Genomic DNA, 27,996 nt, shown 5'->3' on the forward strand with positions numbered 1-27,996 from the left:
GCTCCACACTCATAAAGGTATGAAAAGTAATCTCTCCACATCATTTTTCCCCATGCACAAAATGTAACTCTCTCCAAAAGTCACCTTTACAGACCACAGGGCCAGAGACATTTACTTAATCTTTCTTTATTTTTCTGTGTACAGATGTGAGCTATAGATGGAGTGGTGATGTGCCCACATAGATAAGTTAAATCTACATGCTGTACACGTGGCCTACATCTGATATAAATAATTGTTTTGTCCCAAATCAGGGTTTGCTTAGAGAGAAACTATTAACAGGATTTGGATTACTTCACAGGGTAATCGAAAAAAGCTCATTAAAAACAAACACCAGGGCAATAGCGTCATCATGTCAGGTCAATTACTGCTGTGATTGTAACGCAGAAGAGCTCGGCTTTGATTACAATCGTACATCACTAAAAACCCAGCAGTGAATGACAGTTTTCATACAACTCACGACATATAGATGCCTTAAGGCATATGAAATGGCTGCTACGATCAAGAGAAAAGCATTTTACACACGCGGATGATTACCATGGTTTGTGGTCAAAAGGCACTGATCCAGGACATTCCTTGTTCACACTGGCAGGTTAAAAACAGTTGTGTTCTGGTAACACACTAGGGTACATGAAAGCTACATTAGGAAAGGTAACACACACATTGTACTTTTATATCTTTCAATTTAAGTCGAACAACTTTGTCATGGGCAAAAATGGTGGGTGAAATGGTCAATCAAGGTTAGTCATGAAGTCCTGGTGGCATGGGAGATTTCTTCATTAGTGTAAAATACTCTGAAAAGCCTGCCTGGGGCGAGAAGTCTTGCGTAATTATTAATTATTCTTCAACCTTTTTATGAACTGTTTCTTAGTCAAAACAAATTGCCTGAAGGTATATTCAGAGATATAATTTCATCATATTAAGGGCTGATATCATAGCTTCATTTTGATTTAAATATAGAAAGTTTACTCATGTCTAGGAGTGATATGGCCAATAGCTCTTAACTTAGAAAATCTGCATAAACTGGTTATCTAATCTATAACTTTGCAGTGATATGCATATATATTATACACACATATATAAAACCCATTCAAACCACAAGTAGTTTTCAAATCAATACAGAACTGAAATGATTGACGTTCATGTTTCTCGTGCATTTTTCTGTTCTCCCTCCTCATTTTAATGGAAATGTAGTGGATAGCTAAACAAGGATCAGCAAGTTCCCCATTTTCAATAAATTCTGAAATATTTGTTGAACTGAAACTAGACCTTATATCTACATGTATTCGCTGTTGGGATTTTTATGCATTTGCTTATTTTGATCACACACACACACACACACACACACACACACACACACACACACACACACACACACACACACACACACACACACACACACACACACACACACACACACACACACACACACACACAGCGAGGGATAACAGTTATTGCATGGGCACATCACCACACTAATCTATGTTTTGGGAATATGACAGAACTGAAAGATTGGGAAAAGATGGAATTTGAGAAAATGTTGCAGCCAAGACCGCACAGGCTGCAACATTTACTCATACAATCATAATCTACCCCCATAGTGTCACAAGTTATATAAAATATGCAAGAATATGAAAAAAAAAAAAAAAAAAAAAACATCAAAAGTACATGATATGATGCATTGCACCATTAAATCATTCAATTAAAGTGGCACATTCAAAGTATATTGATACAGCATTGATGGAGAAGGCTGTGACTGAGGAAAACTCAACACACACTCACACACAAGCACACACACACATGCACACAAAAGCAAAGTACACATATATAGGCAGATAATGATCAGTAATTGATTAAATCTATTTTTTGTTTTACCAGCAAAGGTGTCAAAATTCTAAACATGTAGCCAGGACTCGGTTCAGACACAGCACAAAGCAACCCTTGATGTGAACTCCATATTTATAATCTATTCTGTGCTCTGTGTCCAACTGTGATGGAGGCTGTCCTGGTATGCAGTCCGGCCTGTGATCAGTCCTGCTCATCGATTGTCACTTACCATTTCATTTAAACAGTCTTTAAAGTGCCTTGGGGCTTTTCATGATGAAATCACCTTTGGAAATTACTTTCTTATCCTTACATTCCCTTATCTAGTTTTGATCTTGTGCTACTGAGCGCATTTGCTGCATTAGACATGGAAAAGCTTGCCTTAATTGTAGCGACTACTAAATAACAAGTGGTCGTAGAAAACACTGTTTGTGCAAGGCCTGTGCGCAAATGTGCATTTAGATGCGTAGAAGCAAAAATGTACAGAGCCCTATTTAGTACGTCCCTTTGCTTTCGAGACTGTGGCACAAGTGAATACTGTATCAATCTCTCGTGTCAAAAACAGAATGACATAAATAACACTGCTTGTTGTGATTTCCCTTATTCTCCCTTGAATTCCCTGCGTTACCTACTCACACACTAATGGCACTTTCTTATAGAATCTCATTCTTTTCCCTTAGGTCAAGTAAAAACTTCAATCAAGTAAAAAAAACAAACGAATATGGTAAGATTATACATTTTAACAAACGTTTCATTGAAAAAAAAAATTAAACTTATGGTTTAAGAGACCACAGCATTTTACTTTACATCTTTAAGGGGATTGGCCCGGATGTATTTTTCTTCGTTTGCTCAATAGTCATGTTAGATGAGTCCATGGTTCTTGTTCTGAAAGGCACTTAATGACAAAAGAAAAAGTAGAATAGCAAAAAGTACTTCCTTCTAACCCCCCCCCCCCCCTCCCCCCATCTCTTTCAGACATATCTGTCGTTTATTTGTCTGTGTTCAACACAGCGGCAAGTCACATTCCACTGGAAAAAAAGGTTAGTAGCACTTATTTTCATTACTCTAGCTAAGGTTTGCTTTCAAACCGACGAGGGACAACATCCCACCAATAAGATCAATATACTCTCTTCTTTTGTGAAAAAATATAGCAACAAAACATAAACCAATGTTTTAATGTAGAAATGCCCTGCCCATACAACGGCACCTAGGCTGTCCGGTCCTAAGACAGGACTTTGGAGGGCAGTAGGGAGGGCAGGGGGGGGTGGGGGGAGGGGGCTTGGATCAGAGGCGTGAATAGAACTCTTCGTTCAGATTTGTGAGCTCATCGGCCTCTTCCTCTTCACCCTTCGCCTCTTGAAGTGCCTGGACCATGAAGGGCACTTGTGGGGCACAATGTTCTGGCTGTAGTGCGGCCGGGCTCGGGGGGGTAGGACCCTGAAGGGGGGAAGGCCCAGGAGGGTGTGCTGCGTCCCTATACCCCTCTTCCCTTGCCTCCTTGGGCTCAGCGTGGCCAGGGTGTGGCCCTGTCGCCTCGACGACAGACTCTGAACGCCGATCCGTTGCGTCCGCAGTGGGAGAAGGTCCGCCGGCGATCGCAATCCCGCCGGCCCCGAGCTTTCCCTGGCTCCCTGGCCGGCTGTCGCCCCCTTCCCTTTTGGGGTACAGGAAGGTCCGCATTTGACCCTTGCCCTTCACGTTCACGGTACCCCTGTAGTCAAACTCCATGCCCATGGAGTGGAGCACCCCGTGGCTCTCCTCGCTCACCTGCACCTGGCACTCCAGCCCGGTGGAGTCCATGCGGCTGGCGATGTTCACCGTGTCGCCCCAGATGTCGTAGAGCAGCTTGGTGGTGCCGATCACCCCCGCCGTGAGCGGCCCGTGGTTGAAGCCGATGCGCAGCTTGAAGCCGAAGCCCAGCATGTTCTTGTTGAAGTCGTCCAGCACCCCCATCATCTCCAGGGCGAAATGGAAGAGCGCCCGGACGTGGGCGTGCGGGTGGGCGTCCTCGCTCTCCGCCACCTGCTGCACGTTGAGGCCCGAGGCTGCCATGTAGGTGGCGCCGATGGTCTTGATCTTCTCCACGTTGGCGAACTCGCTCTTGCGGAGGAGTTCGTCGAAGTCCCCGATCAGCTCGTTCAGGACACGGTAGCACTCTTTGCCGCCCTCGTAGCTCTCCTCGTAGAACTCGCTGAAGTTGACGATGCTGGCGAAGATCACCCCCACGTTGTCGTGGTTTTTGGAGTAGCTCTGGGTCAGCTGGGGGAGCGACGGGGAAAGGGCAGTGGGAAAGTGGACAAATGCTTTGATGTCGAGGAAAAGGAAAAGCTGTAATTTGCCTCTTTTTGCTTTTGGGCTTTGAGTAAGTAGTTTGAATATTTGGGGTTCGAAGAGAAAAGAAAGAAAGAAAAAGGAGGCAAAAAAACCAACCTTGAGTTGCTCGGCAACGTGGATGGGGATGATGTTGCCCAGCAACCATTCAGCCTGGTCACGCATGTTCTGGATATTTAATTGATGCTTGTCAGCCTCCACATTACCGTGGTAATGGAGCCGGTAGCTGACCTCAAACTCCCGGTTGAGGAACCAGACCAGGAGCAGCAGCAGGAAGAAGGCCAAGATGGCCTCATGGAGCAGGAAGTCGAGCGGACTCAGGCCCGGATCAGGAGCTGGGTCTGGGGCGGCCTGGGCTGAGTCCGCCTCACTCAGTGCTGTGAGGTTTCCCCTGCAGAGAATCAAACGGGAGGTCAGAGCCTGAAAATAAGGAAGAGACTGCATGAAATTGCATGAAGACAAAGATTGAACCCTTAGATCAAGAGATGATATGGTCAAAGAAATATACGAAATATCCATGCTTCCTTCCCTTGCAACTGTTGAAAAAAATGAGAAAAGGAAGCATTTTCCAAATTTCCAAAGACAAAAAAACAGAAGCACGAGAAAAGGAGGAGGGAAAGGAAGGAGAACGGGAAAGAAAGTTGTGATGCGAAGTGCAAATGAGTGACTTACAGTCGAGCAAGACTGTGCCGTCGTTTTATGCCTCAGCAAAGACCTTACAACTAAAAAGCTGCAAAATACAAAGGAGAGGGCAGTCTCCAACTGCCTCTGCCGCACAGAAGCTAACAAGCAGTGCTGATACCAGAGGCCAGTGGGAACTGGCTCTGGCTGTGTGAGTCATTCCCACTGCTTCTGACATTTAGCAGCCATTACAGCTTGGCAGGAGCAAGGGGGGGAGAGAGGAGAAGGCGAGAAAAAGCCAGAGTATGTGTAAGTGACAGACAGGATAGAGCTTACAGGAAGGGGGGGGAGAGAGAGGAAGAGTAGGGATCATGAAAAACATAAAAGGGGGTTCTTGGCCCCGTTCAACCCCTCAAATGTTACTCATCCATCAAACTTCTATTTCCATGGCGACACTCACCCAAGAGTCGGCCAGCTGTTATTACCGGTCCTGGAAGAGTGCAAAGGGATCACACACACACACACACACACACACACACACACACACACACACACACACACACACACACACACACACACACACACACACACACACACACACACACACACACACACACACACCATTAACCAAGGAAACAATAGGAGGGTGGAATATTATAATAATGACTTATCCAAGCATGTACTGAAGAAAATGCAGGAGGTTACATGAGCTAATGTTACCTCGCACACGCACAGTGTGCGTGTGAAATGTCTGCATGTTTGGCCGCACAGACATATGTTCTCGTCAACAACAACCATGATGGTTGCTCCTTCAGCCAAAAAAATTCTAGTACCTGCAATTCAAGCCCCAATAATCTGATATGCTACCCTTTTAGTCAATAAATACTGGTAATCAATCAATATGGGGCTCTACATTGCTTCCTCTGGTGGGCATCAACCATCATCTAAATGCCATCGCTCCGTTCTAATCATGATAATGTGGGTCTTTTTCTAGGAGCATGTTGGCTGCAGTTACTCACCCAGGCCTTCGGAGGGGGCTATAGAGGAGCAGCAGCAGCACGGCTCCGGTGGAGGTGGCAAGGAGCGAGCGCATCCAGAAACTGAGCTGGCAGAAGTTACAGTACTGGATGATGGCCAGGATAGTGGCACAGCAGAGAAACATGGTCACCTGCACACAAGGGAACCTTCAAGAGTCAACTTCAAGAGTCACCCACACGCTCTCTCTGACACCGACAATCTCACAGAACACTTCCTGGGCCTGACAGACATTCAACATTGTATACAGTCACTTCTTCAACCATTACACTATTTACAGTGTTTACATGCTGCTATAACATTCTAGTGCTTTAAATGTATTACTGCTATTTGCTATGCATTTCTTTTTATATTTCACTGCATGTGACAAATTAAAACTCTTGAATCACTACTCAGACGGAAAAGAGGCATTCTGGCTAAAGTCGCCCCTCCCAGGCCTCGAGGAAGTGTTTAGGAATCGAGTCACTGAATCTCGATTGTCATTGATCCAGAGTGAGACACACACACTCACATAATAGTGTGTCTAAAAGTGCTGTCCACCATAAAGCAGAATTCTCTCCTCTCTCAATACAGAAACATAGTTCCTCTACAATTTAGCTCCGGTTTCACTTTGTTTAACCGCTCTACATAACCGTCCCCTCAGTGCCCACCGTGTTATGTTAGTGTCGTAGAATTATATAATAAAGAACTGCTTGGGGGCAAACACATTCACGCACATATCCAGTTATTAATATATGCAGAGCTGCTAATAGAAATGGCCATCGACAGCACCGTCTACATAACACACACACACACACACACACACACACACACACACACACACACACACACACACACACACACACACACACACACACACACACACACACACTTTTTTGTGTCCGTCTGTCTTCCCACCCCGTGTGGGGGTGCCGTCAGAGCGGCGGGCCGTTACCTGGAGGGGCAGGCGTTCGGTGCAGGGGAAGTGGGAGAAGACGGAGACGGCCGGCAGCGAGACCAGGACGGCCCCCACCACGTGGCGAGGGATCCAGCCGGAGACCACCTTGAGCAGGGTGCGGGTACAGCGCATCACAGAGTCCAGGTAGAAGACCATCCTGCAGGGCCAGACCAGTTTAGCATTGGCATACATGTCTGGATAGGATAACGTGATTGATCCGTCTCCCTGTGTGTGTGTGTGTGTGTGTGTGTGTGTGTGTGTGTGTGTGTGTGTGTGTGTGGTGTGTGGTGTGTTCTATGTTGTGTGTGTGTGTATTGATTGCAACTATGGTATAAAGTAAAGTAAGTAACTCAAATCATTTATAATTATAAATAAGTGTAAGATATGCAAGCAAGCAACCTAGCCTACATTAATTCCACCACCTGGGCAATCAATGGCTAATCCCAGTCTGCTGCCAGAAGGAATTCCCCTTCGGCACAGGCTATTGTCTGCATCGTCTGGGTGAGCACAGGTGGTGGATCTGACCTACAAACAGGTTTATAGGATAGGCCTCCCCTGAGATCGAGGCTACAGGACTGAGCAGCAGGAAAACTGACGAGAACCACCCTCACATCGTATGCAGATGATGCGTGTCCATGCATCCTAATCATATGCAAGATTAAAACTGATCTGAGGCCTAAACGGCAGTGTCGTTCACATTGTGATATGGGAAATATTTTGGGACACATCTTTAACTGTGTGTGCAGCTTCAGTGAATGGTATTTTCTTGAATCCATTGAACTGTCTCTTACATTTCTATTGTCTATTATTGTCAGGTAACGGGTGTGTGTGTGTCTTTGAAATGTACATTACGCGTGTGTGTGTGTCTTTACGTGTGTGTGTGTGTGTGTGTGTGTGTGTGTGTGTGTGTGTGTGTATAGTGTATTTTTAGTGTGTGTGTGTGTGTTGGTGCCTATTACGCGTGAGTGTGTGTGTGTGTCTTTACGTGTGTGTCTGTGTCTTTACGTGTGCGTGCGTGCGACTATTACGTGTGTGTGTGTGTCGTTACGTGTGTGTGTGTGTGTGTGTTTATTTTCTACGTGTGTGTCGTAACCTGTGTGTGCGTGTATTACGTCTGCGTGTATAGTGTATTTTTAGTGTGTGTGTTGGTGTCTATTACGCGCGAGTGTGTGTGTGTCTTTACGTGTGTGTCTGTGTCTTTACGTGTGCGCGCGTGCGTCTGTTACTCGTGTGTGTGTGTGTGTGTGTGTGTGTGTGTGTGTGTGTGTGTGTGTGTGTGTGTGTGTGTGTGTGTGTGTGTGTGTGCTCTCACCGTATGGACAGCACCAGGGAGGCCAGCTCCAGCAGCCCGGCCAGGGGGGACAGGGCCAGGGCGGCGGGGGCGGCGGGGGCCGAGCCCACCAGCACGGGCAGGAAGCAGGCCAGGGTCAGAGCCAGGAACACGAAGCAGCTCAGCAGCACGTCCAGGAAGGAGCTGAAGGTGGTGGAGGCGAAGGTCTGCACGCGCACCTGGGTCTTCACCTGGGTGGGGGTGGGGGGGGGTGGAGGGCAGAGACTCAACACAAGGGGGCGTTGTGGTGTCGTCTAGCTCGTTAAATCAGTGCTTACTTGCGATAATGGAGAGAAGTTAAATACAAGTGGTGTGTTCTAAGAGAGAGTGTGTGTGTGTGTGTGTGTGTGTGTGTGTGTGTGTGTGTGTGTGTGTGTGTGTGTGTGTGTGTGTGTGTGTGTGTGTGTGTGTGTGTGTGTGTGTGTGTGTGTGTACCTCTTTCTGGTAGCTACTGCGATAGGCGTTTTCCAGGGGTCTCGCTAGGAAATTGAGGCTGATCTTGTTGATGGGAGGCTTGAAAAAGTAGTCTTTCATCAAACTACACAGACCGACAGAAGAGTAGGAGTCTTTTTTCAGTTAAAAGCCAAAACCAAATTCTATTTCAGAGGGATTTCCTTCGAAATGCTCTCTGGTGGGTTCCTATTAGAATCAATTACCCAAGACACGATCCATGTCTTGCTGTCACGTCAAAAAGACCGTTGAGATTCCTTGGTCTCCTGCTCTCCATCTCTTTATATACGTGTATCTTATCTCTCTATATATTAAGGCTGTTCAAATTTGTGCGATAATAGCGCAAGCTTATTCATTCATATCAGAATTCATTTTAGCTTTTAGTTCTCCTTCCTTTACATTCAAATACACTTGCAGTAAGTGGCTGTGGTCTGTTTACAGTTCCCAAATCGGTGGTGTTCCGCAAGTTTCATATTCAACCCAAGTACATTTGGTATGAATGACAACATGTCGTTCCATTTGATCATCTCATTTAACTCCAATTGGGGGTGGATTTAAAATGGAGGAAACTCCACCAGCCCCGGGACACGGACCTGTCCTCGCGGATGACCTCCACAAAGTGGGCGTCGCTCTTCTCCCCCGGCTGTTCGGCCCGGAGCAGGAGGGCAGAGTGGTCCAAGGCCGCCGTGCCGCTGGTCCCCGCGCCCGTCTGCTTCTCCCTCTCCTGGAGCGTGTCGCACAGGGACGTCCGGCTGGCTCGCACCACGCCCTCCAGGGAGAGGGGGCTCAGCAGCCCGTTGGCAGCCCGGGGGCCGTGGCAGGCTGGGCTGAACTGTAGAGGGAGGAGAGGGAGAGGGAGAGAGATGGGAGACAGAGCGGGGGCAGAGGAGAGAGGGGCGAGGAAGAGAGGGGTGAGAAAGAGAGAGGGGTGAGAAAGAGAGAGGGGTGAGAAAGAGAGAGGGGCGAGAAAGAGAGAGGGGTGAGAAAGAGAGAGGGGCGAGAGAGAGATGGGCGAGAAAGAGAGAGGGGTGAGAAAGAGAGAGGGGCGAGAGAGAGAGAGAGAGAGAGAGAGAGAGAGAGAGAGAGAGAGAGATGGGCGAGGGAGAGAGAGATGGGCGAGGGAGAGAGAGAGAGATGGGCGAGGGAGAGAGAGAGAGAGAGGGACGAGGGAGAGAGAAGAGAGTGGGAGAAAGAGGAGAGGGAGATGGATGGGAGGGATGGAGAGTTTAACAAGGAGAGATGGAGAGGAGGGGGGAATTAGTGACCCCCGTCACTAATGGAATGCACCCCTGAAGTTAACACAGCAGCAAAGCCACTTGACTTCTGTCTGCATCAATAGTGTACCACTGGCTTCAAATAGCCCTCTGTCTGTGTGTGTGTGTACACACCTCGGCACTACCCATCTTGTGCTCCCCCTGGCAGCCGTTGAGGGGTGCCTCGTCACCGATCTCTCCTGCAGGGCACAGCCCGGTGCTAGAGGAGCCCCTGGCCGGCTTCAGAACCCAGCCAGAGAGGGAAAGGATACGACGGTTAAAACATGTAAAACACCAGCACACAGCCGCCACGCAACGGAAAGCTTTGTTATTTATAGGGATCGACCGGTGTGGATTTCTTTTCATCAGCCTTGGCCCATGAACGATGCTGGCTGCCGATTTTCTTGAGCCGATACTGCTTTGGCTTCCTCAATTTACATCATCAAAATGACACAATGATGATAACAAATATTACAAGACTCAATAAAAAAAAAAAAAACATTTATTGAACTGTCTGAATGTAAATCATGGCGAAAAAAAATATGGCCTATGCCGATGCACGTAAAAAACGCAAATATCGGTCGATCACTAGTTATTTACAAACACGTCTCGATTGCCATTACTCCGACTCGTTCTCTGCGTTTGCGCCGGCGAACGGCCTGGATTGTAAACGACAACCACGCTGTGGAGGTCACCCCCGGGACGTACCCCTGGGGTTCTGTCTGGGCGGCCGTGGGTCGGCGGGGGCTCGGCCCCGCCCCGCGCCAGGAGGTCCGGGGGGGTGTGGGGCCCAGCGCAGGCCCCCGGCTGGCTGTCTGGCCAGCAGCCGCAGGGGGCGCCCGGCCTCCGTCCTGAGATCAGGTAGGTCTTCAGTCCTGGGACGGGAGGGAAAACACATTTTATCACATTGTTATTTATTAGGAATGGTCAAAGTGGACGCGAGTAACGGTTGGTTATTAATCATCATTCCAACAGCCGCTCGGTTATATTTACGACTTTGTTTTAGTCGATAACGATTCGGTATACTGGCTGTATACGATGTTTGCTAATCGTTCTGAGCAGCTTCATGTACACAGTCCGCCAGATAAGCTCCGAGTGGAAATACGACCCGTGTTGTATCGCTGTAAGCGACGCTCAAAAGCCCACACTACGAGAAATGAGCCAACAAGAAAAATACACAAACATTGGATTAGAGGCATGGCTGGGGGCCAGCCACTATCAGCCTAAACATACACACAAACACACACACACACACCTGACCTGCTTCCACACAGCGAACCGCAGGTGCTAGCATGACACAACACACGCCAGCATAGCCTTGCTAGGCTCAGATAGCAGCGGGTGGCATCAAGCCTAGGTGCTTATGGAGGATTGGGATATTCCCTTCTATGCAATTGAAATGAATAAGTACACCGGTGTGCCGCATTGAAATCCCTGTTGAGCAGGTAAGCCTCCTGCCATGTATTAGGCTTTAAAGGTGATGGATTCCTGTTAAAAGGTAGTGCATTTCTAGCACTGCACAGTTCAACAGTTTAGCTCTTTCCAGGTCAACAGTCTTTATTTTTTTTAAAGACACTTTCAATCACCACTTGATCATTGCCGTACCTGTGTGACTGGCAATCCGCAGATTGGTGTCATGTTGGATTTAAAAGTCAGCCACCAATGTATCACAATCAAACCGGCTCATACTCCCGGGGGGTAGACAAATCACCAAAGTGATCATGATCTGTTCCGCCAATCCACCTTTATCCCGAACATTAGGAATCCAAGCACACAGAAGTCATTTCTCGTCTGCAGCACATGGAGCGGCAGCTCCAAAAAAAAGTCTGAACTAAGGTAACACAAGCATTGTGTGTTTCACGAGGCGATAGCATCAGAAGCAACATCACATCGCAGCATGGGTGATGCGTCGACATAGTATCCGCCCTCCTGTTCACCGAGCAAGAGAAGAACAATGCATTAAAGAAGGATTAGATCGTAATGCCAGAGAGGCATCCACTTATCCATTCCTTTCGATATTGTTTCTAAGAGCAACACAGACCCAGAGGCTCTGAGGAGGGAGGGAGAAAGGGACAAACACCTAGGAGGTAAGGAAGGAAGAAGCTAACTCGTTACTGTTACACCTCACATGCAATACCTTCCCCAGGTTTCTCAGGGATACTGTTAACACACGCCATTGAGAGGTGCATTTTGCATTGAGGGAAATTGCATAGCTTCCCGTGAAATTATGCCAGCCAGTGAAAATCTAACTCCGGAGCACTCCACTGCAGTCACAGAGAAGTGTGTTAGTGCGTCACGGCTCGGGAGAAGAGTGTGTGTGTCGTACATGTGAATTGTGACCTCTTTCTACCAAGTGAGTCAGACAGACTGACACGGATGCACATAACATGCATAGACGCATTCACATGCAGTCGCATAGACATGCACAGTCGCATACACATGCACAATCGCATACACATAATCTGCTACTGGTCGCCCATGACCAACTTCAAGGAATGAATAAGTGACCGAGTGACTGACAATGGATTGAGGTCATAAGTAATGAATGAACGGCCTCTCCGATTCCAATACAAGTGGAAAAATGCGTTCTATCTTTAGCTTCATATTGCAGATGTTATTGTGTTGGAAACATTGTGGTTTCTCTGGCTTGAAATGTCAGCGGTACACATTCATTAACCACTTCATGCAATTTAGGCCCATTGAAGTTAAACAATGCTTATTATTTCCACCAGCTTTGAATATTTCAGCATTATAACATATATTGTATAACAAAAGGAGTGATTGTGACTGCAAAAATACAATTCAAACAAGCCATACAAATTACCATAAATAATATTTCTCAGGCATTCCCAAATGATCCTCCATCCAGAAATGTCTCTGGAAATTATTCTATTAACGAGGCAACCGGGGATCAAATGGATGCCAACTACGTCTCTGTGTTCAACAAACCAGACAGACCGCTGCAGCAATGGCATGGAAGGATGGCACTTTCTGTCCCTGCCAATCTTAGTCCATGTGTCTGAGTCAGCTTCTCTCCTGCCCATGTCTCTCCTCCCTCTCTCGCTCGGTCACTCTCACGTCCAAATGTCTCTCTCCTTTCTCTCACACACACACACACACACACACACACACACACACACACCAGGGTGAGGGACATTCAGGCCCCCCAGCTTTTAAGTTGTGCTTGTTTTGTTAAGAGGGTGGGGGGTGATGGGACACGGTAGTGACCTAGAAGGGAGCAACATGACGACTTACATAACCCACATTCCTCCTCAAACCCTTTCTCACCTCCTCTCTGGCAGGCTTGCATGTTGCCCCTCACCGACAACAATGACCTCATTCTTGGGTGACATGTTTGAAAGGGGAGGCTGTCGTGTGCTTGGGTTTATCTTACAATGGATTGTGTGGGGCGCCGTATACACACTTTACACAGGGCACACGTTGTGATGGCACACAGCTGCAGTACAGTGTGTTCTGTGTGGGCATGCGGCAGGTGTAATCCAATCTGCAATTAAACCTGCATAGGGAGCAATTTGGCAATACATAGCTGGAAACAAATGAACATACATACATACATATATATACATACATACATATGTATATAGCTATGAATATACCAATCACCAAGAGCAGAACATTTATAAAGTGCATGGAGTAATTTAAGTTCCCTGGAGATAAACCACAAGTGTGCCATGAAACTGCCAGATTACATGGCAGGTTGAGCAGCTCTCACAAGCATGAAAGGAAGGTTTGCTTTATACAGTTATACAACGGAGAGTGCATAGGCCGTAGCCCTGATGTAACATAGCTAATGGCCTCTGCCATGCTCTGCGGAGCGCGTGCGTGCGTGCGTGCGTGCGTGCGTGCGTGCGTGCGTGCGTGCGTGTGTGTGTGCATTGGCACGCACTTGTGTGTGGGTCTGTGCGTGCACCTGTGTGTTTGTGTCCTCAGTTGAACTTTGACTGCTCAACCCAGTGCTTGTGAGTGGAGGATCAATAGTGTGTTATGTTCCCTGTCCAGCTGCGTTGAGACTTTAGAGTGCTGGTGTCAGTATCTCTCCCGAGTGCTGCCTAGAGGATGGAACACGCACTCATACACACACACACACACACACACACACACACACACACACACACACACACACACACACACACACACACACACACACACACACACACACACACACACACACACACACACACACACACACACACACACACACACACACAGATACCGGCTCATATAAATACTAGCGTATAAACAAACAGATACACACCTGATATTCAAGCATATGAAGACAAAGACGGAAAACAAACAAACACAATGGACCAGACAGGGGATTAAAAACAAGAGAAACATCCACCTGGATCAATAAATGACTTCACCATTTAAAGTCTTTCATTTCACAGGAGGATCATGGGATTTTCTCAATGCAACAGCAACTCTTAGCATGGGCCAAGAATGGCATAATGCTTGGACCCTAGGCAAGGCAGCAGTGCTGTCTGGGAACTAGCACAAGGGGTTGTAGGATGCATGGATACCAGATCCCCTACTGGCTTCAGGCATGATTGAATGTATGAATGAATGTATGAATGAATGTTTAGGACAAAGGATTGTACAGTCAAGACACCCGCAATTCGCTTCTTCCAGGAAGTATTCAATACTATGAATATGAACACTTTTAAGAGGAAAATATATATTTGGTAACTCACGATATACTTCTTCAAGGAAGTATAAATAATTAAATATGCATACTTTTAAGAGGGAACTATACTGATCACTTGTTGCCAGTTATCTGCATGCCCTATGCAGTGCAACACCAACGCGACTGCATGCCGATTTGGAGAGAGAAAAGTCCCTCCCCTACTGCTGCTGCCCCCAGTTCAGGATGCAGGGAGCGACTGCATGAATGAAGATAGGGGAAGCAATACATGAATGGAGAAGAGGGAACGGGGAGACCTGTCTGGGCTGACTTAGGCGCCACATTCCACATGTATGCACCAAGACACACAAACTACAACACACACACACACATGTACACTCGGGCATACACACTGCAATTCACACACACCGACTGGGATACACCCACGCATACTAAGACAAAACCACACCACACATAACTACACTCATGCAGAAACAGGAATACACACAAAAATGTTCTAGAAAGACACAGGCATGCAAATGCTTTAATCCACACACACACACACACACACACACACACACACACAGTTTATCAATGTTCATTGATAAGCTGTGAAGATTTATAAGGTATAAGTGTTTGTGTATGGACATAACAAAACATCTCCAGAAACCCTCTCTCTCCCACTCTTCCTAAGAATGGAGAATAGGAAATGCCCGGACTGCATGTGACATACATGGAGTAACTCCTCGCCACACACACACACACCTACACCCATAAGGCTGAACCCCCATCAACAGAACCTTCCACCGCCCCCTCTGCCAGCATTCCTGGAAGACGGAGAAAAAAAACTGAACACGATGCCCGAGTCCAGACTAGTCCTCACTTCCTGTCATGTGACCTTTGACCTTAGGGTGGCTCTTAGCTACAAGATCAATACCCTCCCTAGTGAAAAGGGCCTGGGCCTGGGTCAGGAGTTACCCCCCCCCCCGTCGCCCCCGTCGCCCATGGGAAACCATGCTTCCGTGAGAACACACGAGAGAGAGAGAGAGAGAGAGAGAGAGAGAGAGAGAGAGAGAGAGACCGAGAGACCGAGAGACTGAGAGAGACCGAGAGACCTTTCGGAGCTGGAAACATTGGTTTTCCTCATTCCTGTGTTTCCATGTGTTTACTTGAAAGAGTGACAAAAGACCAAAGACACCCGGAGCAACTTGAAAGAGCGACAAAAGACGCAACTCTTTCTTCCTCCCTCACTTTGTCTCCGGCTCCATAAAAGAGCCACTCCTCTTTCCAAGCTCTGACATTTCTGTTTCTGTTCTCTCTCCGCCCGACGTTAGCCATGTCGTCTCTCACGTCCCTTTAACCCCCAGGCCGCACACCGTCTCCACCATGCCTGCCTCTCTGCATCCCCTCACACGACTTCACTGCTCCTCCTGGTTTCACTTCTCCCCCCAAATTCATCCCTTTCTCTACTCCTCCTTCGTCGTCCTCAAGCAAACCCCCACCCTGCCACTGCCCCAGTGTCCCAGCTCGGGCCGGGCCTTAAGTACCACAGCCTGGTCCGGTAAAGAACCAGAGGCCCGACCAGCTGAGAACCAGAGGCTGGGAACGAGGCCGGGCCGGTTGGGCTAGCAGCAGATGGCTCCATATTTGGACAAGCTGATGGAAGCGTCCTTCTTTCCCCTGCCCCCCCCCCCCTAGCCTCCTTCATCCCTCCTTCTCTTCATCCTCCCTCTTTCTGACCTCTCCCTCCCCCACCATTTCAGACACACCAAGCCAAAGAGGAATAGAAAACAGACTTTGTCTCTTCGCCGCCTAATTCGCTTTCCTTCTTTTCTTGAGTAAATTAAACTTTTTTTTTTTTTTATCAAAAGTCCGACAAGAGCTTTTCCCGACAGTACGCCTGTAAGTGAACCATTCATCATCCAGCCTTCAGAGGAGATGATACGATAAAGATAGAGAGGAGAAGTCCATCTGCTCTTTCACCACAAATCCGTCCGCCTCTACCCATTACCAACGTCCCGTGTTCACCATGTCAGCGTCTAGGTGGCTTCCCCTTACACTTAGTATTGTCATCACAGTAGTCCCGAGGCTATCCCGGTCATACTACAACACACAAATATGCGTGTCAGCAAACACACACACGGACGCACACAAAGCGCTGCCCAGTGCTGACCGACCGAACGTTCTAGCTGTCGCAAAACAAATATGGAATAAGAATGTGGTTGTTGCAATACAGTCCGAGGTGTGTGTGTGTGAGTGTGAGTGTGTGTGTGTCATAAATGATACAAGGGTCATTATGAAGGAAGAGCATAGTCGACTGTTTGAATGGCTTTGGACCTTGCCTCTGTAGGTGTCACACACACACACAGAGCCTCACAAAGGTCCCGCTATACTTAAGTATATACCTCTACCCTTTGACCCCGCAAATTGTTCATCGTGTGCTCCGCTTCATCTCCCGACACACACACACACACACACACACACACACACACACACACACACACACACACACACACACACACACACACACACACACACACACACACACACACACACACACACACTAAGCATGAGTGCAAATGGGCGAAATGTCAAGTAGCGGCTAAGGTGAAGGTAGGCAGCGTTATCTCTACCCATTCAGCTCAGCAGACGGAGCAGGGATTCCCAATAGGCTCCGTAAACAACGACGAAAGCCCCGTCATCTAGACTGAAGGGTCTCACGCTACACTGTGACAATATGTTGGTGAGAGGTTTGTGGATAGTTGAACATTACCTACCAGATGCCATTTATTGCATAACATAGAAGGGGAAATATTTGGGATAACTAAAGAACGGTCCCCCGACGCATCAAAGCATCATCCACGTTCTACCGTGCAATTAATCATGTAGTCATGCATTCTGGGATAGTCACGATAAATATACATTCAGAAATACCCTTCACTGTAATCTCTAACCAAAAGGATGGCAAGCCAATAGTCTTTGGTACAACCTAATGCTATAAGTAACAGAATAAGCCAGGGTATCTGCCGCTAGACTTTAAGAATAGGGACATATGTCCAGGGTAAGAGCCTCTTATCGACATGATTTAAAAAGCACTTTGTATTAAAGGGGAGGTTTGTGAGAGCAGGATACACTAATGTGCAAGAGTTCAGATTACAAGCCAAGCAACAGGAAATACTACTTTTTTAAACACTAACCTTGTTGACCACTGTTGCGTTGCATTAAAGGGCATGTCGCTATGCGATTTGTCAACACAACGACTTCATAAGCCCTGTAGGAAATAACCCAAACAACTACAACCACAAGACATCAATGATATATTTCCATTATAGTCTCTATTATGGTCTCACACACAAGGCTGTTATTTATTAGATCAATAAATGACAAATGGCAAATGCATGGGGACTCTAAAATCCACACCTTTCCCTGGAATATCACTCGAACCTCGACACACAGGGGCCGAACCAACACACACACACACACGCACACACACACACACACACACACACACACACACACGCGCTTGCTGGACGGGCCAAACTCGTCAATTACGACGAACATCGAACCATTTGATTCATCAAGAGTACAAAGCACATTAGTCATTATGTATTATGCTTATGCATAAGTAATGATTAAAATATGCAGTGTATGGGTGTGTTTGTGTGTGTGTCAAGAGAAAAGCAGGTAGATGAGAGCCTGGGACGGCCATTTCAGTTGACCTCCAACCTCCCGCATTGAAGAAACACTCCCACACAAACCAATCAGGGGAAGTACCAGAGGGGGCTAAACAACACCATATTGGGGCAGGGGGGCCTCCGGGCAAAGACTCGTCTCATCTCCACTATATACAGAGGCCAACACACACACACACACACACACACACACACAGTGGAGTGAGGGAGTAAAGGACAAATAAAAAAAACTGATGAAATGTGCAAGAAGAAGTTGAAAGGAAGCATAAGCGCGAGAGAAAAGGACACCAAGAATAATGGAATGCAAGACATGTGTACGCAAGTGTGTTTGCGTGTGCGTCTGTGTGACCGAGATAGAGAGAAAGAAGCAGAGAGACTACCCGCATGCACGAGAGTTAATCATTACGCCATAAAGAGTCCATTTAGTGAACTCAACGGCGTATTTCTTTGGAACTGCTCGTCGGTGTTAATGTGTCAGGAGGAGTGAGTGCGTTTGCATGCGTTGTGCGTCAATATCTTTTCGTGTGTCCCCTTGTGCTTTAAGTGCAAGAGGGATATCCAACACACACACACACACACACAGACAGACACACACACACAGAGAGAGGCCTGCCAGCATACAACAGCCGGCGCGATGAGACTCTGCCGGCGGATGTCTCAAGTCCTGAGCAGCGCTCTGACACTCACACAGTGAGCTCCTTCTGGATTCACACACTGCCTTCCTCCTCTCTCTGCGGGCCTTCAATAGCAGTCCCCTTGGACGGTTCTCACCTCTGCGGTCGGTTACCCAGTCCATTCACTCACCCACTCACCTATTGATCTCTTTGGTGTGCCGGGGAGCCTGAATGCCCATTATAAAAACCATCACACACACAAACAAACACTCTCAGGGTCTTGCTCATTGTGTTGCTGTGGCACGGTTCTAGGTCTCTGCATTTCCCACTGCATGCTTGGATGACACGTTTGAGTTAGCCCAGCGCTAAACTGCCTGGAGGCACCGATGTCTGTCCGTGCCCCACACACACACACACACACACACACACCCCCCCCGTATTAATCCTTGTTTCAATGTTTGTTCAGGAATAAAAACTGGCCAATATTGACAGCACCAATATTTGTACAGAGACACTCTTCAGCCATCGATCCGTAGCATTGGGTTGATAAGAGATTTTGACAACTTATATTGAATACTTAATGCACTTAAAAATTCACTGTTAATTGAATTACCAATTGTCATTGGTAATTCAAAGTAATTACCAATGACAAAAGGACAGATTTACAATACGCTAATTAAATGTAAGACGCATGCATCTCGATAATATTTTCTGATTCACAACGGCCAATGATGAAACATATGCCAACATATACACGTGCCTTTATAGATACGTGGCGTGGCGATATCTGGGGTGTGCTGTTTGTGTACGCGCTCACCGCCGTGCATGAGTGTGTCAGTTTGTGATACCGGAGGAGCAATGGTTCAAGGTCAACATCGGGTCAATAAACAAGAACATTATCTATGCGTCATAAAAGCACTGCCAGCCATAAATAAATACTAAAGCTTCAATGCCTATCCCAAGCCCACGTAAACATTGACCCTGGTGCTTTCGGCACGCATAGCACAGCCCTGACGGTCACTGAATGAACACCAAAAGCCAACAGCCAAATGTCGAGCACATGGCCGTGCATGCCGACACGCGCTGCATGTGCCACCAGATACAAATACAGACAGGGCTTTAAATCGTGAGCACTGGGCCAGTGGTGGACGAAGTAAACCAATTGTGTACTTGAGTAAAAGTACAGTTACATTGCATTGAATATTACTCAAGTAAAAGTAAAAGTATTCACCTCATTTTTTTACTTGAGTAGAAGTACAAAAGTATCTGCCTTCAAAAATACTTAAGTATTAAAAGTAATACTGGGCGCTGCCGCTGATTGGTTATAGTCGCGATACACTTTGACCTTTTGGTATTTTATTAAAAATAAAAAAGGAACGAGTAAGGAACGAGTGTTTCTGTAAATGTAAAGAAGTGAAAAGTAATAATTTTCGCTTTAAATGTAGTGAAGTAAAAGTATAAAGTCTTACCAAATAAATGTACTTGAGTAAAGTACAGATACATGGAAATGTTACTAAAGTACAGTAACGAATTACATGTACTCGTTACTGTCCACCACTGCACTGGGCGTCCTGTCCCCGCCAGGCGGACGCGTGCGCCGTCGCCTCCTCCACCACTGACAACACTTCCACGGTCCTTCCCTGACATCCAATTCTCCTTTTGAAGCGGAGAAAGGAAGCGCAAGCATGTAAGACAGACGGACCGACAGACGGGTAGAAAGACAAAGGTAGAGAGATAGACATTCTTCAGACAGAAGGGGGGATGCGATGTGAAACAAAGCAGGTTTAAGATAGAAAGTGATGGATGGTGATAGTGATATGGATAGTGATGGATGATACGGATTAGGGCTGGGCGATTAATCAAATTTTGATCGCAAATTTGATTTTAGCGTCAAACGATCACAAAACTAACATAATTGAGTTTCCGATATATATATATTAAATGTTTTATAGAAAGTGCAGGAAAAGCTGGATAAATATCTGTACATCGTTTTAGATTTTAACATTTTCTATTTGACCATATAGTGTATTTTTTTAAGGCGAAGTTCTCGGTTAAAAACGTTTTTTTTGGGAGAGACATGCATAATAAATGCATCATGATTTCAAACTCAAGAATAATCGTGATTCCAATATTGACCGAAATAATCGTGATTATGATTTTTTCCATAATCGAGCAGCCCTAATACTGATGGAGGATAGTGATGGGTGATGGTGATTGATGTTCGGGATGGATTATAGTGATGGTGATAGTGATGGATGACGGGCAGTGATGATTGAAAGGGAGGGATGGATAGTGAGAGGTAGTGATGAATGATAGACAAGGACGGATGGTGATGGGCGATGGATAGTGACTAAGCGAGACAGATGCATAGCTGGGCCTGCGCAGCTCAGAGGTCCTTAGCAGGCAGTATGACAGAATCAGCAAGAACTCACACGGAGCAGAACAGCCAGGCCGGGCTGTCGTCAGACACCAAAGAGCGAGTGACTCTGCTGTGACCCCGTACTTTCCGAGACACAGATCGGAGGGACAGATTCGTCACATTTGACAAATTGTTTGTGTCTCCGTATCATGTTTTGTTTGAGAACATAAACGATGCATACAACTATTAATACAACTATTAATACAGCCTTTCAACATAACTTTAGCCTGGGAACCAGACGAATCTGCAAGCTCATGTTTTATTTGCTCTGGCATATGCGTCTGCCCCCCCCCCCCCCCCCCCCTCGCTAGGAAAGATTTCCAGCAGTCCTAGGTTGCACCAATCACAACCGTTTATCTAACATGGGGCGGGTTAGTGCGAAGACGGGCGCCCAATAGGAGCACATTGGTTGTTTATGCATTTTCATAAACAACCAAGATGGCTGCCGCTGATGTGCGACACATTTTATCGCTCCGATTGGTTGTAGGTCCATCCAATGGCATCCAGAGGCAGTTTGGTCTGCGCCCCCATGAAAACCCAAAATTAACTGAGAGGTTCCAGACCAATACACATCTGCAAATTGGTCCGGCGATGTCCTGCTGCCATAACTTAATTATGATGACAAACCAGGGTTGTAATAAGGATTTATTCTCCCATCTTCAAGGAAGATGGGAAGATGGTAGAAGGCAGAACCAGTCCAAAAATAGGATGCCAGTTTCTAAAATAAATCAGCAAGACTTTCCCAGCGGTCAGAAAAACCCGGCTTTAAATCCTTACTGGTCTCTTCGTCTACCAAGGAGAATCCTGACGGGATATAAATGCGATGACATTGCTCTGAGCCGTGTGTGCTTGTGCATACTGCACCCACTCACCCAGAAAAGAGGCCCCCACGATCTGCCATTGGCCGAAGGGCCACCACTAGAGGGGACTGTGAGGTGCAACACAGGGGCGCCACACTTTAACTATCTGCCTGTCAGCACCTAGCCCACTTCTAAGATCCATCTCCAACAATGGCTTTGTGTTTCCCCTGTAAAGTCTAAAATTACTAAAATATGTTTCAGTTACCTTTCGGGACCGAATGCTCATTTACCTTTTCGATGTAAATGAGCATTTCTGTTCAACTCAACTGGCATTTGTAGCTTTAACATTATTATCTTTACTCCTATTCATTGACGTTCTCTGTCTCTCACACACACACACACACACACACACACACACACACACACACACACACACACACACACACACACACACACACACACACACCCCATTCATGAAGGATCAGTCACCTCCTGCAGCAATAGGATGTGATGAGTTAGGCATACTTGCACAACCTATTATAAGCCCCTATCTCCAGCCCACAAACACTCAAGCCAGGCAAGTGGCCGAGATAGCAAACAAAGCCAGCGAGATTGAGTCTGTTTGGTGCTTACAGACTGCTATGGCTAAACAGCCAAAACACATATCGGTTTTGCACACCAGAGCACCAGAGCTTGGCATAAACAATGGTCAACATCCCACAGCCATGGGTCAAACGTGCCATCCTATAAAAAGGGTTTTAATGAGTGAATGTGGAATATATGAAGGCTGGGACTGTAGAGTGTTATACATTGTTGTGTATAACACAAAACAAACGATAAAACACATACTATTAAATTATTTAGAAAAGGACCAAACAACACAGTCACAATATATTACGAATAGGTCTATTCACTGCAATTACTATTATTCAATTAACAAATAACCCAGTTATATATAACCAGTTCTTTATTAATGATCATTTGTATATCAGCCTGCCAACGATCCCTGCACACGAAACACAGATCCAAACACTCTTTGTTTTGTGGTTACCTAATCTGTTGATCTCCGCTCAATGCATCTCATCTGCTGCCAGACCGTTGTTAGTGGGACTAGCTGGTCACATAGTGTACAATGGTAGGGGCTTAGCTTTCAGTGTTCTCTGGCTCCCTTGGCCCTGGTTCACTTGATTGGACATTGTGGGTTTCCACGGTTGTGACGCGCTCGACATGGTTGTCCCGCTGAAACTCAATCAACGCCTTGTCTCGCACTCTCCTGTATGTGACCTTAGTGGTTCGACCAGTTTAAAAATAGATCTTTGCCCGGCGGGTGCGTGTCATCGGATGGAATGGAAGGGAATTGGCGGGGAACGGCAAAACTCGAACACCCGACTGTTGTGCAGAACTACCGTAAAGAGCATCAAAATCTCCTTTTCAATTAAAGAAGGCGTGATAATTGAACCCACACACATTCAGTGCGACACCATGACATCAAACGATAAACAACAGAAACTGGGGCTGCTGGGGCTCACCGGGGAAGAGTGCGTACCATTCAGGCCCAGTCCTGACGGCCTCGAACCGGCTTCAATTCCTGCCCACACGGTCCTTTGATGCACGTCTTCCCCTCTCTCTCCCCTACCCTCACGTCTATCTCACTCTTCAATAAAAATGACAAAAAAATGAAAGAAATAGAGGTTGCTGCCTTACCCTTGAGCTTCTCCATCACCGTCTGCCCCGCCCTCTCCGCCACCTGCCCGTCCTCCCGCTGGTACCGGTCGTCCAGGAAGCGGGCCGTGGCCTCCGACAGGTGCACCTTGCCGGCCACGCCGAGCTGCTCCATCAGGTTGGCCAGGTTCACGTCGTTGGACCACACGTCGAACTTGAAGCGCTTGATGCCCAGTATGCCGCACAGCACCGTGCCCGTGTGCACGCCCACCCGCATGTCCACCGTCTCGCGGGTCTCCTGGCAGAACTGCTCGATGGCCTGGATCATGCCCAGGCCCATCTCCACGCAGCAGTAGGCGTGGTCCTCCCGGGGTTCGGGGCAGCCCGCCACGCAGTAGTAGCAGTCCCCCAGCGTGCTGATCTTCTCGCAGCAGGTCAGCTCGCACAGCCGGTCGAAGCGGCCGAACAGGTCGTTGAGCAGGTCCACCAGCACGTGCGCCGACTTGTTGGCCGACATCTTGGTGAAGCCCACGATGTCGGCGAACAGGATGCTGACCGGCTCCATGCGCTTCATGTTGAACGGCCGGAAGATGATCTGCCCGCGCGGGATGGACGTTTTCTTGCGCTTGTGGTAGTGGTTCTTGGGGCTGGTGGCGCCGCCGCCGCCGCCGGCCCCGGGGGGCCCCCCTCCGACCCCTCCGCCGCCCACCATCACGGCCGAGGTGGAGCAGGCGCCGGCCGAGTAGCGCTTGCCCGCGTTCTCCCCGCCGCCGCCGCCGCCCCCCTCGTCGTCGCCCTGCTTCATCAGCTCGTCGGCCACGCGGCGCGGCATCACCGAGTGGATCATGCGCTCCTTCAGCGCCTTCTCCACCTCCAGCTCCTTGCCGTGCATGATGGCGTGCCCCACCTTCCGGAAGGTGGTGCGCGAGCGCACCTCCGACATGATGAACAGGTGGATGCCGATGACGTGGGCGCACAGGTGCAGCAGCGCCTTGCCGGGGACCAGCCAGCGCAGGGTGTCCCAGTCCGACGCCGGGCCGGCGCCCGCCGCCGCCGCCGCCGCCCCGACGTCGGGGGTCCTCCGGAGCAGCAGCAGCAGCAGCCCCAGGACCTCGAACAGCACCGAGTACAGCAGGCCCAGCAGCACCGAGGCGTACAGGCGCACGTGCAGCACGCTGTACAGCAGCAGCAGGACCTCCATGCACAGGGAGAAGGTGCCCACCGGGGAGATGCACGGCGCCTGCGCGGAGGTCAGGGTACGCGGTGGCGGCGGAGGATGGGTGGCGTTCCCGCCTCCGCCCTCCCCCCACTCCAGGTCAAAGTATCGGGCCGTCTCCATCTGGGGGGCGAGGGTGAAGGCGAAGGTGATGACGATGAGGAGCAGGGAGGTGCCGGAGTACACGCGCGTGTACAGGTAGGTGAGGGTGAAGAAGAAGAGGAGGCAGAGCAGCAGGAGGAAGGCGGCCGTGGGGGCCAGGTACGTCATGGTGTCACAGCGGTCGTTGTTCACCGCAAAGTACACCCCCCAGAGGGCGGCGGCTACCGCCAGGTAGAAGAGGACATAGCGGAAGCGGCGCTGGGTCTGGGGGAAGCACCGCTCTCGGCAAGCCTCTTCCAGGATGGAGGAGTCAAACTTGGGGTCCCAGCACTGGGCTGCCGAGCGCTCAAACAGGGGCGGCAACGTTCTCCATCTCCTCAAAGTGGTCATGAACTTGGGTCTCGTCCCAGATTCCCCGGAACTGCAGCTTGAGGAAATGCTGTACTTATGAAGGATGGGGTTCACTTTATTGACCGCGCCGGAGCCTCCTCCCGCTCCGCCGCCACTGTTGGCAACCTTAACAGTCTCCTGTTGATGCGGCTGTGACGCATGGTTGGCAATCCGCACGGTCACAGCCCCCTCGTATTTCGGCTCGCAGCGGACCTCGGTGCCATGAATGGGAAGCCGTCTGTGATGTTGCAAAGTGGCCATGACGTCCAGTGGCACGCGGGTTGAAAATACGAAAATAGGGTCAGTGATAAAAGATGGCGCTCAGCTTATTAGACTGGACGTGTGGTCGCCGCATGGGCACATCTGTCAAGGTGAGGAGGAACTGGGAGCGCGGTGGTGTGTAACGGGGTAGAAGGGGTTGTGGTGGGGGAGAGCCAATGTGTTTGTTTGAATAATCAAAGTGCGTGAGTCGTACGCAAGGCACGGACGTCTTGACTACGTAAATGGTAGCCTGCACACTCACTCATATAAAACTGCCTGTTCCAGATTCCCGAGCAGTTCATGATCCGAGCACGGCGTTACGTCAGTACTCACATTCCATGCTCGAGTCCCTCCGGAGGCTCGTGAGCTGTCCAGTCGAATCCCGCGTTCCTCTGCTAACGCGATACGAGTAGTCAGCCTTTTTTCCTGCTCCGACGTTGGACATTTTTCTTGACAAAACACTGGGTTTTAACATCCAAAGCTCATTGATATTATTGACTGTCTTCCCTCATTGCAACTTGCAAGATATATGCCTGGCTGGAAAATAGTTGTTTGAGAATAAAAACACTGTTCAAGTCCATGGCTTCATGATGTCCCCAAAGTTGTTAATTGTGCAAAGTGTTGACAGCGGTTGTTAGTGTCTTCGACTACATCCCCCCCGACTTGCCGAAAGGAACAGTTTCAAACAGGGTCCCTCTTATCTCATCAAACCACACGCGTCAAATAGTCAATGGTAGTTTCATTTCCCCCCCTCGAATAACGCCCTCAAGCCCAGGGACATGCTGCAATGTACTCCAAGAAAACACTTTCCACAGAGAAACAAAACACCGCATTCACGTTAGACACCCGGACAGCACTGAGAGCTCGTCGGTCTAAATAATCCACATTCAACCCTGACTAGGCCCTGTCAGTGGAAGAAATCCAAAGTGTGAGTGGACGTCCGCGGCCTGTTCCCACCAACACAGCCCCGTCCTTTCCTGAAATCCCTCTCCGAGACTCCAGCCCTTTATTCCTTCCCGTTTCGATTTGCAAGAGGGTGGAAGGACGAGGTGGAAGAGCAAATGGTGCGAAAAAACAAAAAACAAGCTGTTTTTATCCCAATAAGTTGGCTTCTGTGAGCTGCTATATCCAACTTGTTGCGCACAGGAGTTGGCAAAACAACACCAGAACAGCCCAGTCGGAAAGGGCTAGTCTATAAATAGTGTTGATCAAATAAAAAAAAACTCATTGAACAACAACTCGAATCATATCTCACGTCCGGATGGATTCCTTCGCGTTATATGCCTGTTGAAGGACGGGGATAAATAATATGAAGTGCCAGCTACTAAAGGTGTCCTTCTGCTCGAAGTTGAATGCTTTTAACGCGTACAAAACGTCAGCGATAGCCCCCCTCTCTGCCTCCAAAAGCTCCCAAACTTTTCCCAGGCCGTATTTCCTGCGTTAACAGAGCAGGGACCCGGTTGGGTTTACTTCTGGATGGTGGTGGTGGTGTTGGTGGTGGTGGTGGTGGTGGAGCACAGACTCGGTTTCCTCCTCTCCCCCCAGAGGACCTTATATCCCCAGAGCGACGATACCCTTGATCCTGTTTCCCTTATTCCATTATCTACAAGGAGTCTTCCCCCAACGGCGCTGTCTTATCTCCATGAATTCCTCAGGTCTGGGGGTGGCATGCCTGTTCTATTCCCGACAGCACTACCGTGAGCTTTTGTCCTCTTCCGTTCAGTGCTGGTGGTATCGGCTCTGTTTTTTTGACCAGGGTACAGCTCCACTCTTCGCGGGTCGGGAGTGCTTGTGCCCCGGGGAGTGTTCCTCGGTCTATCCGTGAAAAGGAAAGTCAACCGTATACGCTACCACCATCTTCCTCCTAGACCGTGTCTCTGAGATTCTCCAGCTGTTGTGGGTGGGTGGGTGGGTGGGTGCCCAAAGTGGAGTGAGAGTGAGCTTCAGTCAGAAAATAATACAGGGGAGTGGTTTGGGGGCGCGCACGTCGCAAGTCAAAGTGATGTGGCGAAGACGAGCACGCATGTTGGAGTGGTCAGGTCATTTTGAAGACTTCTCGAGCAGCTCTTCGGCCAATAGCCTAATACTTTTAATTTAAAAATAAATTTAAATTAAATTTAAATTGCTTAACATTGACAGGTTTTGCGCAGACATATACATTTGATAACTTGGGACTTATGTCAGCATGTTTCTAGAGCCTGTTGTTCTATCCTGCTTTGATATACATTAAGACTAGTCATCGATTTTCTTTCTTAAGACTGACTTCCGAACGGACTTCAATGAGAGCTTTCAGGAAGCGGCTATTATTGTCCTCGCTCAATTAGTTTAGGAAAAAAAGACACTTGCACAAACGATCGTCTCAGTCCTGGGGTTCGCGCGCGTGCGTCTCTTCGTTTGCGCGTGCCAGTGTCTTCTTGGCT

At 48.2% G+C, this 27,996-nt stretch overlaps 1 protein-coding gene across 1 annotated transcript; it reads right to left on the reverse strand.

Annotated features, from left to right (window-relative positions):
- Positions 1-110: 110 nt before the first annotated feature.
- On the reverse strand, positions 111-27,482 carry adcy9 (adenylate cyclase 9). Its single transcript, XM_060048047.1, has 11 exons — positions 23,650-27,482; positions 10,487-10,653; positions 9,914-10,018; positions 9,119-9,357; positions 8,511-8,613; positions 8,058-8,266; positions 6,743-6,902; positions 5,793-5,941; positions 5,234-5,263; positions 4,252-4,543; positions 111-4,080 (listed from the first exon to the last, which is right to left on the reverse strand). Exons 1-11 carry the CDS (start codon positions 25,574-25,576, stop codon positions 3,106-3,108), a joined length of 4,356 nt encoding a protein of 1,451 aa, XP_059904030.1. The 5' UTR covers positions 25,577-27,482; the 3' UTR covers positions 111-3,105.
- Between the last annotated feature and the right edge of the window lie 514 nt (positions 27,483-27,996).

The sequence above is a fragment of the Gadus macrocephalus genome, chromosome 3 (assembly GCF_031168955.1).
Source record: "Gadus macrocephalus chromosome 3, ASM3116895v1".
In the NCBI taxonomy this organism is placed as follows: domain Eukaryota; kingdom Metazoa; phylum Chordata; class Actinopteri; order Gadiformes; family Gadidae; genus Gadus; species Gadus macrocephalus.

Bases quoted from the DNA above. Each gene is read 5' to 3' on its own strand.
- adcy9 (XM_060048047.1), bottom strand. From the start codon at position 25,576: ATGGCCACTTTGCAACATCACAGACGGCTTCCCATTCATGGCACCGAG. The intron at 8,614-9,118 runs GTCCGTGTCCCG...CGGTCTGTGTAG, and splicing joins GAGGTCATCCGCGAGGACAG to TTTGATGAAAGACTACTTTT. The intron at 5,942-6,742 runs GTAACGGCCCGC...CCTTGTGTGCAG, and splicing joins CCGAACGCCTGCCCCTCCAG to GTGACCATGTTTCTCTGCTG.